The 12,680-nt window shown below is 38.6% G+C and overlaps 2 protein-coding genes across 3 annotated transcripts; both read left to right on the top strand.

Annotated features, from left to right (window-relative positions):
- The first annotated feature begins 2,586 nt into the window (after positions 1-2,586).
- Positions 2,587-4,864, top strand: LOC114735557 (cytochrome P450 CYP82D47-like). Its single transcript, XM_028923257.1, has 2 exons — positions 2,587-3,617; positions 4,079-4,864. The coding sequence occupies exons 1-2, from the start codon at positions 2,643-2,645 to the stop codon at positions 4,700-4,702; spliced, it is 1,599 nt and encodes a 532-aa protein (XP_028779090.1). The 5' UTR covers positions 2,587-2,642; the 3' UTR covers positions 4,703-4,864.
- A 1,600-nt stretch (positions 4,865-6,464) lies between these two features.
- On the top strand, positions 6,465-12,423 carry LOC114735556 (inactive protein kinase SELMODRAFT_444075-like). 2 transcript variants are annotated; one of them, XM_028923255.1, is made up of 8 exons: positions 6,465-6,765; positions 6,959-7,092; positions 8,990-9,084; positions 9,498-10,561; positions 10,704-10,864; positions 11,198-11,274; positions 11,351-11,672; positions 11,811-12,423. In XM_028923255.1, exons 1-8 carry the CDS (start codon positions 6,570-6,572, stop codon positions 11,958-11,960), a joined length of 2,199 nt encoding a protein of 732 aa, XP_028779088.1. In that variant the 5' UTR covers positions 6,465-6,569; the 3' UTR covers positions 11,961-12,423. The 2 variants fall into 2 exon arrangements, with proteins under 2 accessions (XP_028779088.1, XP_028779089.1); XM_028923256.1 differs by having other exon boundaries at positions 6,594-6,765; positions 6,913-7,092.
- Positions 12,424-12,680: the final 257 nt, after the last annotated feature.

Genomic DNA, 12,680 nt, shown 5'->3' with positions numbered 1-12,680 from the left:
ATTTTCTACGGGTAGAGAACCGCCACCGAAAGCAGGCGGCGCGTGGCCAGTGATAGGGCATCTCCACCTCTTAGGCGGGGCCAGAGCCACCGCACATAACCTTAGGCAAGATGGCCGACAAATATGGACCAATCTTCACTATGAGGCTGGGGGTTCACCCAACTCTGATTGGGAGCAGTTGGGAGATTGCCAAGGAATGCTTCACCGCGAACGACAGAGTTTTTGCTAGCCGTCCCAAGTTCGTCTTGCTCCTCGTCTCTCATCCTCTCACCTGTATGGCTGACGGAGAAAAAAATAATACTCCTCCGGTCCTTAATATAAGATTAATTTAACTAATTTGATTAGATTAAGAAAGTTAGATAAGTTAGTTAATTATAAGAAATGTGACACATTTTTTCGTAAAATACCATAATTATCTTTCTTAATACCTCTTCTTTCTCTTCTACTTGATTATGGTTGAGGGAGTATCCATAGGGGTAATTTAGAGAAAATTGATAAATATAAGAAATAGATTTTATATTTAGGACCAAAACCAACTCAACAATTGAGTCCTATATTAAGAACCGGAAGAGTAATATATGAACCAACTAGCTTTGGCTTTTATTATATGGACCTGTTTTTAAGTTTGAATAAATATCTAATTAATGAGTGGAAGCTTTTCGTGACTCATTATTTTTGGCCTATTGTATATATTCTTTGAGAAAATCCCTAAAAAATAACCGTCAAATTTTAAAATTTCATATAAGTATTGGTTATTATATTCGTTACGAACATGACTACATTTGAAAAGTAAATGACAATATGTTTTTGTAATAATTTTTATTTAGAATGTTGACTCTTTTTTTGGAATTTTCTCATATTCTTTTGCCAAGTTTCATTATTATTGTTATGAATAAATCACATTCTTGTTATTAGTTTAATTGAAGAATCTAAGTCTAATTGTCTCCCTGCACAATAATTAATTGATATTTACAACATAAATTTTATATGTAATGCTGATGGTTGATTGAGAGGAGTGAATGATTTGGAAGTTTGTATAAGAGAATTTTGTTTTGGAAAATATAAGTAAATAGGGCTTCTATACATGGATCATCATCTTTTTACCCTTTTCTTGGGCCTGAAGATCATCAATTTTTTACCTGAAATATATGGTTTTAGATTATGGTCGCGTCCTAATGTTTATCACCACCCAAAATATTGAATTGAATTCGTTGTAAGGATATTAGGGGTGCCAACAAACACATGAAAACGACGGAAGATGCGGGAGATGGCGTGCGGTGTGACACACTATTGCGGCTGACAAATTCCAATCGGACACTAATTAGGCTTTTTTTCTACAAGTAATAGTAAGTTCATTGTACAAACAACGACTCATAGTTAATTTAAATATTAAATTCAGATTAGAGAAGTTAGGATAGGTTCTATAAATTAATTTTTTTTCCAAAAAAATAATATGCGTGTGAGATATAACATGTGAAAAAAATATATTATGATATACTACCTCCGTTATTTAATACAAGACCTAATTTAATTTTTGATTTGTTTTTAAATATAAGATGTAATATATTACCTCTGTTTCTTAATATAAGTCTTAGTTTAACTTTCAATTTGATCTTAAATATAAGATCATAATTTATTTTATCTCTCATATTTATTTATTTTTTTAAAGTAGTCATCGTAATAATTACACATGTTAACTGTTCTATCAAATAGTAGTTTTAATTAATATACATTATCAACAAGGGTATTTTGAGAAAAATAACATCTATTTATTATAAATAACCAACCTAACAAATTTTTATAAAATATATAAATTAGTGATCTAGCTTTTATACTCCTCCGGTCCTTATTATAAGACCCCATTTGACTTTTTATTTGGTCCTAATTATAAGACCCCAATCCATTTTGTCTCTTATATTTATGCATTTTTTTCCAAGATAATCCTTCTAATAATGATAGTTTTAGCCAATATACTTAATTAGCAAGGATATTTTAGGAATGACAACACTTATTTATTATAAATAACCAACTTAACTTACTTCCTTAATCTCCTCAAATAAGTCAATTGGGTCTTATAATTAGGACCGGAGGAGTATTAAAAACTAAATATAATATTTATAATTATTTCAAGCAATGTATCCTTGAGCTCAATTATCCTTTTTTTTATCAAGATCATTTTTATCTTAAGAGTATTTAGACAGAAACAAAATCACAATTTTAAAAATATTTATACAATATACAAATAAATATATGAAAATTTAATATTATAGAGAAGTGTTTTTGAAAAGCACTTTTTTTAGTAATCCAAACACTTCCTTGACTATGAATTAACAAAAGGATAAAAAGAACACTCACGGAACACCATACGTAAGACATGCCAGCCAGTAACGAAGTGGGCCCCATATTCTCCCTCGTGGCTCCGGTTCTGCACGCTTAAGACCTCCGGCTTTTACCCAAACCTGCGCCGAGTTGCGGGACGAAAATGGAATTCGACAACCAAATACGGCGGACCAACTCTCTCTTTTTATTTTCACTTTTATCAACAATCAGCATATCAGTAGCCGCCCTGTTCTCCATCTGCTTCATTCAACATTTACAACATACCCATACACAGCACCAGATCCCAGATTATACCCACGACCATGGACCTGACAATCTCCAAGCAATCAGTCACTCCCTTTACCTTCTTTGGATTGTTGCTCTTTCTCTACCTTCTTTTCTCCATATCAAGAAGCCATCGTAGAAACAACGGTACGGCTAGAAAACCACCACCGGAAGCCGGCGGTGCGTGGCCTGTGATTGGGCACCTCCACCTTTTAGGCGGGAAAGACCCACCGCACATCACCTTGGGCAACATGGTCGACAAATACGGACCAATCTTCACCGTAAGGCTTGGTGTTCACCCAACCTTGATTGTGAGCAGTTGGGAGATTGCCAAGGAACTTTTCACTGTAAACGATAGAGCCTTTGCTAGCCGTCCCAAATTCTTGGCTGCCGAAGTCATGGCCTATAACTTCAGCATGATCGGCTTCAGTCCCCACGGAGATTATTGGCGTCAGGTGCGCAAGATTGCCACGCTGGAGGTCCTCTCCAACCATCGCCTCGAGATGCTCAGACACGTGAGAGAGTCCGAGGTTAAGTCATCCATGAAGGAAACCTACGATCGTTGGGCAGAGTTCAAAAACAGTAGCGATCAGAATCTAGAAGCGGTGCCTCTGTCATGCGAGATGAAGAAATGGTTCGGAGACATAATCTTAAATGTTGTGTATAGAATGGTCGTCGGAAAACGATTTGTTGAGACCGAAGGGAATGAAAGGATTCGGAAAACATTGAGGGATTTCTTCGACCTGAGCGGAGCATTCGTGATATCAGATGCGTTGCCGTATATGAGGTGGCTGGATTTGGGCGGCCAAGAAAAGGCCATGAAGAAGACGGCAAACGAATTAGAACAATTTATTCAGTTTTGGTTGGATGAACACACACGCAAAAGGGGCTCCGGTTCAGGGCAAGCCCAGCCTAAGCACGACGACTTCATGGATGTGCTTCTTTCCATTGCTGGTGAAGCTGAAATGATTGATGGCCGCGACTCTATCACTCTAATCAAGGCCACAAGCCTGGTCGGTCTCTCACATATGTCCTAATCCTCTTTCTTTTTATCGATATTCAATGTTTATTTTTTGGGATTTTAAAGTCGTCATCCACACAAGTTTTTCAGATCCTAATTCATGCTTCTGTGCTTTTTATTTGTTTTGTCCGCATCATATACATTCATGATATTCTATTTTATTTTTTTAAAAAAAGAGATATTATTGTCATAAGCGAAAATTCATTAATGAAATTTAGAATTATATATATCTACCTATCCTTATTAAGAATAAGATAAAGATATTATTTTCCGCCCAAAAAAAGATAAAGATATTAATTAATTAGATACATGCTGCGAGCTGGGTGCGTGCGCGTGTCCGTGTGTTTATCATTACGCAGAAGCAAACATAGATGGCATCAGAATAATTTAATTTGTGTGGATGCCTGGTTTTCACCAAGGCCAGTTTTAAAAGGTGGCATGGGAAATTTGCAGGCAATAATTTTAGCGGCAACGGACACAACGACAGGGACACTCAATTGGGCTCTGTCTTTACTTGTGAACAATCGCGAAGTCCTAAAGAGGGCCGTAGATGAAATCGACACACAAGTTGGGGGAGAGAGGCTGGCGTCAGAATCAGACTTGAAGAACCTGCCGTATCTGGAAGCCATCCTGAAGGAGACGCTGCGCTTGTACCCAGCCGCACCACTCAACGTGCCGCACGAGTCTATGGAAGATTGCACAGTGGCAGGGTACCACATACCCTCGGGCACCCATCTCTTGACCAACCTCTCAAAAATCCATCGGGACCCACGTGTGTATGAAGACCCATTGGAGTTTAGGCCGGACAGATTCCTAAACACTCACAAAGATTTGGACTTGAGAGGGCAGCATTTTGAACTGATTCCCTTTGGTGCAGGAAGAAGAATTTGCCCTGGTGTCTCATTTGCGCTCTTGATGATGCAACTCACACTCGCCAATCTGCTGCATGGCTTTGATATTGCAACTCCTGATAACCAACCAACAGATATGCGAGAACAGGTTGGGCTCACTAATATCAAAGCCTCGCCTCTTCGGGTCCTCCTCACGCCACGTCTCTCCCCTCATCTTTATGCATAATGGAGACAAAGAACGGGCTAGATCGTTTGGGCTTTAACTTTATCATCTATCTGTTTTTGCTTTTTAATGAGCGGAGGCTTTTTATAACTCGAGCATTTGATCATCAGCATATATCTTTTATTAGTATTGCACTGTTCTTGGAAAGCATTTTGAGCAATATTATTAGGAAGGGGGCGAAATCCAAAAACAAGGAGACAGAACAAATGGGCGATGAGGGTAAGCTTAATTTTTCAGGCTTCAAATAGTGTGGCGCGCGCACACAGGTGCACGGACAAGACTAAGGCGTCATTTTTGAATGCGCAATATAATGAGTCGACACGATGACACATTTAACTCAAAATTCCATATTCTGTTTCTGAAATTGGGGTTTCCTATTCCCTCTTTTACTCTTTGCAATTTGATTCGAGGCGCTTATCGATCCACTTACACCCTTAATCTCATCACTAAGCCCTCCTCTGTCCTAGCTATTATATTGTCGCCATTAAGATTATGTAGAGTTTGTTATAATAATGATGTGAGGCAGTTCGAGAAGAAAACATGGCAATTGACTGACGTATTGCAGTTATAATTATGCTTATTATTTTTATGGATAGACATGGGAGAAAGAAGACTGTAACTAGTCTTGCTCCATCTACGTAATGGAATGGCCCTTTCATGATCCGTCACAAAGGCGGTCCTTCGTTGGTAGTTGATCCCCATTCAATGTGGCATCACGACTCCCAACCACATTGTGTCGCAAAACTTCCTCAAACCAATGCCTCATAAATTACCCTGCACCGCCTCTGCTTCTGCTTCCCTCCTCTCCTCCATCTGTAACTCTGACGCACATGCAACTGATCATCAATAATGGAAACTGCCCAAATAAGAAACCAAAAATTGCCCTCACACCGACCCACAGTTACCAGGGGCTTGCCCTTATTTTACTTTCAAGTTAATACCGTACGTACTTAGCAAATGTAATAAAAATATCAATGTTATTTCTCTTCTTTAATTTTTGCTGAAACATGCATCCTTATCCACCATGATGGCCCCCAGACCCCAGCGCTGGGGACGCGCTATTACTGAGCTCCATATGATAAAAAAAAATATACTAATAACACGATCAATTTTTGTGTTTTCTTCATTCAATTCTTTAATTAAGGTCGTGCACGGTCCATTCATTCACTCTGCAAGTAATCAGCCGCACTATAATAATAGACGAAACAATTTGGACGGTGATTGATTGACCGACCCCAAAAAAAAAGAAATGAAATGAAAGGTGGGTAACAAGATGCTCTACAGTGTACATGGTCTTTATTATTGTCTTGCTGACAAAATATAATATACATGAAGGGCTGGCCAAACTAACAACCCACCACCCCCACCTGCTCGGACAACTACCCCCAATCCTTCAATTGCCCTTTACATGCCCCCCAGGACCCCCCCGGGACCCAGAGCTTCTCCAACGACAACGTTTTCACGTCGGCCATTATACACTACTGGCTTCTCGCATTCATCACCTGTAATAATATCAATTGTTAATACTCCCATAACAATTAATATGATTTCAACATATTTAAATTCAATGTTAGCAGTAATTCTGGCACACATCGTATGACTATATTTTGGGATCTTGAAACGACGACACCAGCTGCTACGTCACGAACAATAGACCTCTAACAAGTGACTACTTAATTAACTCTGGTTAAGTCAACTAACTGCGGTCGACTAATTCCAATAGAGCCTTCAGGTCTCTATAGTTATGTAACGATCAAACGTCGTCTCAAGAAACGCAAGTCATACGTGAGGCGCCCAAACATTTCCACTTCCATCTTCTGCCACACTTTCCGGCTGGAGATTTCGCCGGTAATCTGGACCTGGAACGACGATGTTGAGGGAGGAAATTGTCGGTTCGAGGAGCGCGAGGCATAGAGCCACCGTGTCTGCGGCATCGAATAAAGTTCTGGTGGCCGTGAAGGCGGAGAGGGCGATCTCCAAGACAGCATTGACCTGGGCACTCACTCATGTCGTTCGCTCCAGTGACTGCATCACGCTGCTCCCTGTGTACTGTGGCGAGAAATCTGGTATGGTCAGAAATCCCTCGCTAAATTCCAAATATATTGTCGTTTTCCCAGCTCTTCAATTGAATTCATCCAGTAATCATAGTGTCTGCCTCCTTGTTCTGCTTCAAATTTGAATGAACTAGGCTTTTTATAATTGCATGGTTACGGCGATGGCTTTGGATAATTACATTTGTATATTGGATGTTCATTACAGGCAGAAGATTCTGGCCCTTTTCGAGATTGGCAGGAGATTGCACGAATGGACGCCGGGAAAAGTTGCCGGATCGGATTCATGAAATCTCTGAGTCTTGTGCGCAGATGGTGCTTCAGTTGCACAATCAGACTGAGGTAACTTGGCAATTTACCGAAACAAAAATTTTAAGTTCTTATATATGTGATGATAGGTCGTTGTGGACTACCCGGTAAAGGTATCTACCATTACCAACCCCACTTCTTTCAGATTGCTGCCCCTGCTAGACATTTACGTAAACGTGTCATCACACACATGGAAACGTCTTAGTTAGGTTTAAGACGGTAAATTAATTAACAACGGCCACGTGGCTTCTCCTGTGCGGAAAAAACGGCGGTTTTATATGCACAAGTCTGCAGAAAATTATTTTACGAAACTTATTAGAGCTCATATTCAGTGTAAAAATTAAATTAAAAGTTACGATTTTCTTTTTTGCCAACGAACAAAATACGATTATATCTAGTGGCCTATTAATAATCATAATGTCTATTTGCAGCGTCGTCTCCTCTCTCTCACACACACTCTCTCTCTGCCTAAAAATTTTATAAAATTATGATCATAATTAGGCTGAATACCTAAAAACGACCTATAATCATAAAAGTATGTTAATAAACCATTATCAATCTATTTATTTATTATTTATTTTTGGAAGGAGATTGGAGCAAATCCTGGTCTTTGTCCCTCAAATTGATCAGCGACGTGATAGAGACCACTTCCGATCTCCTCCAGGTCCAGGCTGTATTAGCTTGTTAAGTCGGTCTTCGCATGTGCCCACGATAATTGTTAAAAACGATGCGTGTATATATAGATCAATTATTGCACATGCATAAAATTATCGTAAATTTTAAAGTAAATGATAGTAGTATATGTTTGCCAAGGAAAATTCCATAACAACCATAATAGCAATTAGCGGATTTCATTATGTACGTTTCCAATCAACATTACAAATTTCAATTTTAATTTATAATCGAATTCAAATGAGTTTTCAATCTGACGATTGTTTATTTATAAAAATAATGGGAATAAGTAGTAACTATTGAGTTTTCATCTTTACCTTGAGTTTCGTAATCCCGATATTCTCTCTGACAGTCATAATTGACGAGTGATTCATTTATTTGTTTAAGCAATATTTTGCCATATGCTTTACGATGCCTTAAAGATCTGGTATAAGCTTCATTTATCATAACAAAATATGTAGTTTTTGTTGTTTTGAATCAAGTGTCATCTTGTTGGGAAAGACTTTTCATGATCATTTCATTAAATAACTTCACCAAGAAAATTATTTTTCATGAATCCCCTCAATTTTTTTCAAAGATAAATATCATCAGTGATTGCCAAAAAAAAAAAGAGTGAAATTTTGAAAATGATTATAACGTACGGACGCAACAGAACAAGCGAAGATATTTAATAGTAATTAGTTATTCCTGCTGTGATGATCATAATCGATACTTAAATTGAAGTTAATAAAAAATTAATTATAAATGATTACATTTAATTGTCTTGCTCTGTGTAATAAGCTCAGAATACACACACACGAGTCATTTCATTTGATTTTTTGGGTAATGTATACTTCTATATATATATATATATATATATATATATAAATTTAAGTGTTTTGCTCAGTGTAAGAAGCTCAGAAATTAATATTAGGTGTAGGACGTTATTAAAGTTAGTATGAAATAGAAGAATACTCATAATACATAACAAAGGTAAACACTTATCTCACGGGAATTAGTTTCAATACTCGTCACTTTTCTATCCTCAGGTACCTGGAATGTTTTGAATTAGCTTATTTCTCTCATTCTCTGTTTCCTCCCTCCAAGAAAATAGAACTACAGTTTTAAAATATTGCTGGTCGGGAAATAGTCATATATAATGTTTTAAAAATAGACCTCTTGAACATCGCGGGCGAGAAAATAATGATTAACTACGGTTTTGTTATGAGGATATATTCGCTTGTTGAATTTACTGTTTGTAATTTTTTGGTGAATACAGGTGAGGGTGAAGGTCAAGGTGGTGGGGGGTACGCCTAGTGGTGCGGTGGCAACTGAAGCAAGATGTAGCGGGTCTAATTGGGTCATACTGGACAAGTAATTAAACGTGAAAAAAGTATTTTTCTTTTTTCTGAGCTATTCAATTTATTTAGCTGCTTGCAAGTTGGTTATGATCCCATCAGTCAATGCCATGCAAATAGGACAAGACACCGTGAAATGGCTATTGCTGATCGACTCTTACCTTACAATCCAAAATGAGGATTTTGTAGTGAAGAGGATGTCTTAGAGAATACAATATTGCCACGTTGAGAATGGCCTCATCAGATTCACACAAGGGTAGTGGAATTTAACAAAACCAAAGACATTTCGACCAGCAAAAGGGACTCCCAAAGACATACTTGAGGAACATTCTCTTTGATTTCTGAGTTGTTAGGACTGAATAATCGCATCTTATTACTTTTAAGCCCGAATGAAATATTAGTTAATTGTTTTTGCCGCTTCTGAAACAGGAAGTTGAAACAAGAGGTGAAGCACTGCATGGATGAACTCCAATGTAATATCGTGTTGATGAGTGGTTCACAGCCAAAGGTTTTGAGGCTTAATTTAGGGTCCTCTGATGAATTCCAAAGCCCCACCTTTTCTGCAGCCTCTTCCCCAGAAAGAGATATTGAAAGGTTACGACGTCACCGATTGAAGCCCTCCACCCCCGTCAGTAGCCCTGAAGAAGTAGCTACTTCTGATACAACATCCACCTTAGCAAATTCAGTGTCATCTTCTGACAAACTGACTTCTTTTTTCCTGATATATGAACAAAATCCTCTGTTCGAGGGTCAGGGTCCACAGAGAAAGAAACAGATACCAATCAGTGAACCAAAAAATTTCGACGACCAGGCACCATTAGCCTTTGAATCGGACAGGGAAAGGACTCTCCCTTTGACCAAATCCGCGGTATCATCTGTGGCTAGTGATGAGAAACGTGTGGTTTGGAGTCCTCAAAATCACCTTGCCGATAAGAAGCTTCAAATAACAGAAAGCACTAGAATTAGTCTAAGATCTAAATCTAGTGCTTCTAAAACTTTACTTGAAAGATTTGTACATTGTGATCAGGAGATCTGGAGTGATGAAGTAGGACATAAACAAGCTCAAAGTGAAAATTATATCGCCAAATCTGGCATCAAGGATAACATTCCTGCTGTTAGAACTTCCTCAGTACCTCCTCCCCTATGCTCACACTGTCAAAACAAAGCACCAGTTTTTGGAAAACCTCCTAGACGCTTTCATTACAGAGAAATAGAGGAAGCCACTGGTATGTTTTCAGATATCAATTTTTTGGCCGAAGGTGGATTTGGGATAGTTCACAAGGGAGTGCTACGAGATGGCCAGGCCGTTGCGGTGAAACAGTTAAAGTTTAGTGGCTCTCAAGCAGATCTTGATTTCTGTAGGGAGGTCAGAGTATTGAGCTGCGCACAACACAGAAATGTTGTGCTGTTGATAGGATTCTGCGTAGAAGGCGATTTGAGGATACTAGTCTATGAGTACATATGCAATGGATCCTTAGAACTCTATCTGCATGGTTTGTACCAGCTCCTTTCTTTTCAGTTAATCACCGAAATATCAGCTCACAAAATCCAAAATTTTGCAGTTTCTACATGATTAAGTCCTCTTCGACAATTGAATGCTGAAATTTAAGTTGTTTATGTACTGTATATTTGCAGGAAAGAACAGAGGAGCTCTAGACTGGAGCTCGCGCCTAAAGATAGCAATAGGAGCTGCCCGAGGCCTACGCTATCTTCATGAGGATTGTAGAGTGGGCTGTATTGTGCACAGAGACTTTCGACCGAGGAATATCCTCTTAACCCATGATTTTGAGCCTGTGGTAATTTCGCCGGCTCATCATTTCCGAAGCCTCTGTATTTTGCGATCTTGTAGTTTCGAAACAACAATCCCGAATCTCTTACCATCAATTATTTTCCTTTTTCAATGTTAGAGTTTTATCCCCAATCATTTTGTTGCAAGAGTCGGTTGAGAAAATTATCATAAACGCGCAAGTTTGCTTTCAGAAGTGATGGCGGGAGCTCTTTTCATCATATAAATAGCGACTCCTTACAATTGGCTCAATGCTTTGCCAATACTTGCTAGCTGTATATTACTGAACGAATATCTAGAAATTATAGCAAGTAATAAATCTAATCATTTTCTGCGCATTTAGGTGGCGGATTTTGGCCTTGCAAGATGGCAGTCGGAATGGAATATGAATGCTGGTGATCGAGGGATTGGAACTTCAGGGTACTTTTTTGTTCTGTTTACGCAGTCATCAAGCTATCATTTTATATATTTTGATTCTCATGTGGGGCTCTTTCAGGTATCTTGCGCCGGAGTATCTTGACGCTGGAAATCTTACATATAAAGTAGATGTGTATGCATTTGGAACTGTCCTGTTAGAGTTGATAACAGGTCGAAGAATTAGTGAGATGGCACATAATAACGGACCCTCGTTTCTTTCCGAATTCTTTCACTCCTTGCTCATGTTAGAACCCAATCATATTTTAGAAAACCTCCAAGTTCTGAATCCATGCTTGGAGTTTGAGGGGTCACAGGAATTTAATCTTCAGTTACAAGCAATGGCCCGAGCTGCTTCCTTGTGTCTACGTTTAGATCCTGATGCCAGACCCCCAATGTCGAAGGTGCGTCTGAGTATTTAAATTATTCGATGAAATTGGGTTCTAAGAACATAGAGTAGAAATTCTCAAGAGAAAAACAAAAAGAATCTGCTTGATTCAAAGAGACAAGTCATGGACTGACATTGCTTCCGTTTATTGTAGATCCTCAGAATGCTGGAAGGGGGCGATCCAGTTCGTCCTATTGGTTTAGACCTGAACTCAGTTGGTAACAGAAGTGGCCATTTAAGTGGACTGACGTCCCACAATCAACATAGAGGTACAAGAAGCCACTCTCGTAGGCTCTCACATTGATCAAGACCCAGAAGCACGCACATTAATTTAATGGTAGAAAAAGGGAATTTTACTCATTTATTTTATTACCTCTGCGGAGGCGATTTGGGCTCTAGAAAACACTGTTTGTATGGGTCCGCACATCCCTGTAGGTCCAAGCTCATCACAAGTTGCAACACAATACCAAATCCTTGTCACATTGTATAAACCACTATATTTTCCTATACGCGCTAAGTGTGTGTTTGGGCCAAAAAGAAAAGAAGAACACACGCACACACCCTAAATCTGGCTGCTGTTTGCACAGTGTAGTGTGAAAATTGTTATACAATACAACAAGGCGCATTTCGCATGTGCATTTGTAGGGGAAAAGAAAGAAATAAGTTAAGTCTTCTTGGACGTGATATTTGATCTTCTTTTCCCGGATATATATAGTTCCATATAAATGTATCAATGGCTGTGAACGATGCACTCGTATGTTACTACACACGTATTTGTTTGTGAACTTCAGTATGGATATTAAATAATAACCGGATTTGACGTCTAAAGAAAGAAATTTGCAGGCCGTGGTCACTGAGATTCTTATCAAGTTGTATAAACATCATTTTTTTTTAACCAGTAAATTAAATAAAGAAAGGGTCAATTCATTAACCCGTGAAATGAAAGCAAAAGAATTACACCTGAGGTTTGACATGCATACATATGATTGTATCAGATGCAGTCATACAAAGAAAAATGAGAGCG

Source organism: Neltuma alba, unplaced genomic scaffold (genome assembly GCF_004799145.2).
Source record: "Neltuma alba isolate B1F8T4 unplaced genomic scaffold, ASM479914v2 tig00013228_pilon, whole genome shotgun sequence".
Lineage (NCBI taxonomy): Eukaryota > Viridiplantae > Streptophyta > Magnoliopsida > Fabales > Fabaceae > Neltuma > Neltuma alba.
The sequence above is the reverse complement of the archived record's forward strand: the minus strand, read 5'-3'. Positions and strand labels throughout refer to the sequence as shown.

Bases quoted from the DNA above. Each gene is read 5' to 3' on its own strand.
- LOC114735557 (XM_028923257.1), top strand. From the start codon at position 2,643: ATGGACCTGACAATCTCCAAGCAATCAGTCACTCCCTTTACCTTCTTT. The intron at 3,618-4,078 runs GTCGGTCTCTCA...GGAAATTTGCAG, and splicing joins TAATCAAGGCCACAAGCCTG to GCAATAATTTTAGCGGCAAC.
- LOC114735556 (XM_028923255.1), top strand. From the start codon at position 6,570: ATGTTGAGGGAGGAAATTGTCGGTTCGAGGAGCGCGAGGCATAGAGCC. The intron at 10,562-10,703 runs GTTTGTACCAGC...GTATATTTGCAG, and splicing joins CTTAGAACTCTATCTGCATG to GAAAGAACAGAGGAGCTCTA. The intron at 11,275-11,350 runs GTACTTTTTTGT...GGGCTCTTTCAG, and splicing joins CGAGGGATTGGAACTTCAGG to GTATCTTGCGCCGGAGTATC.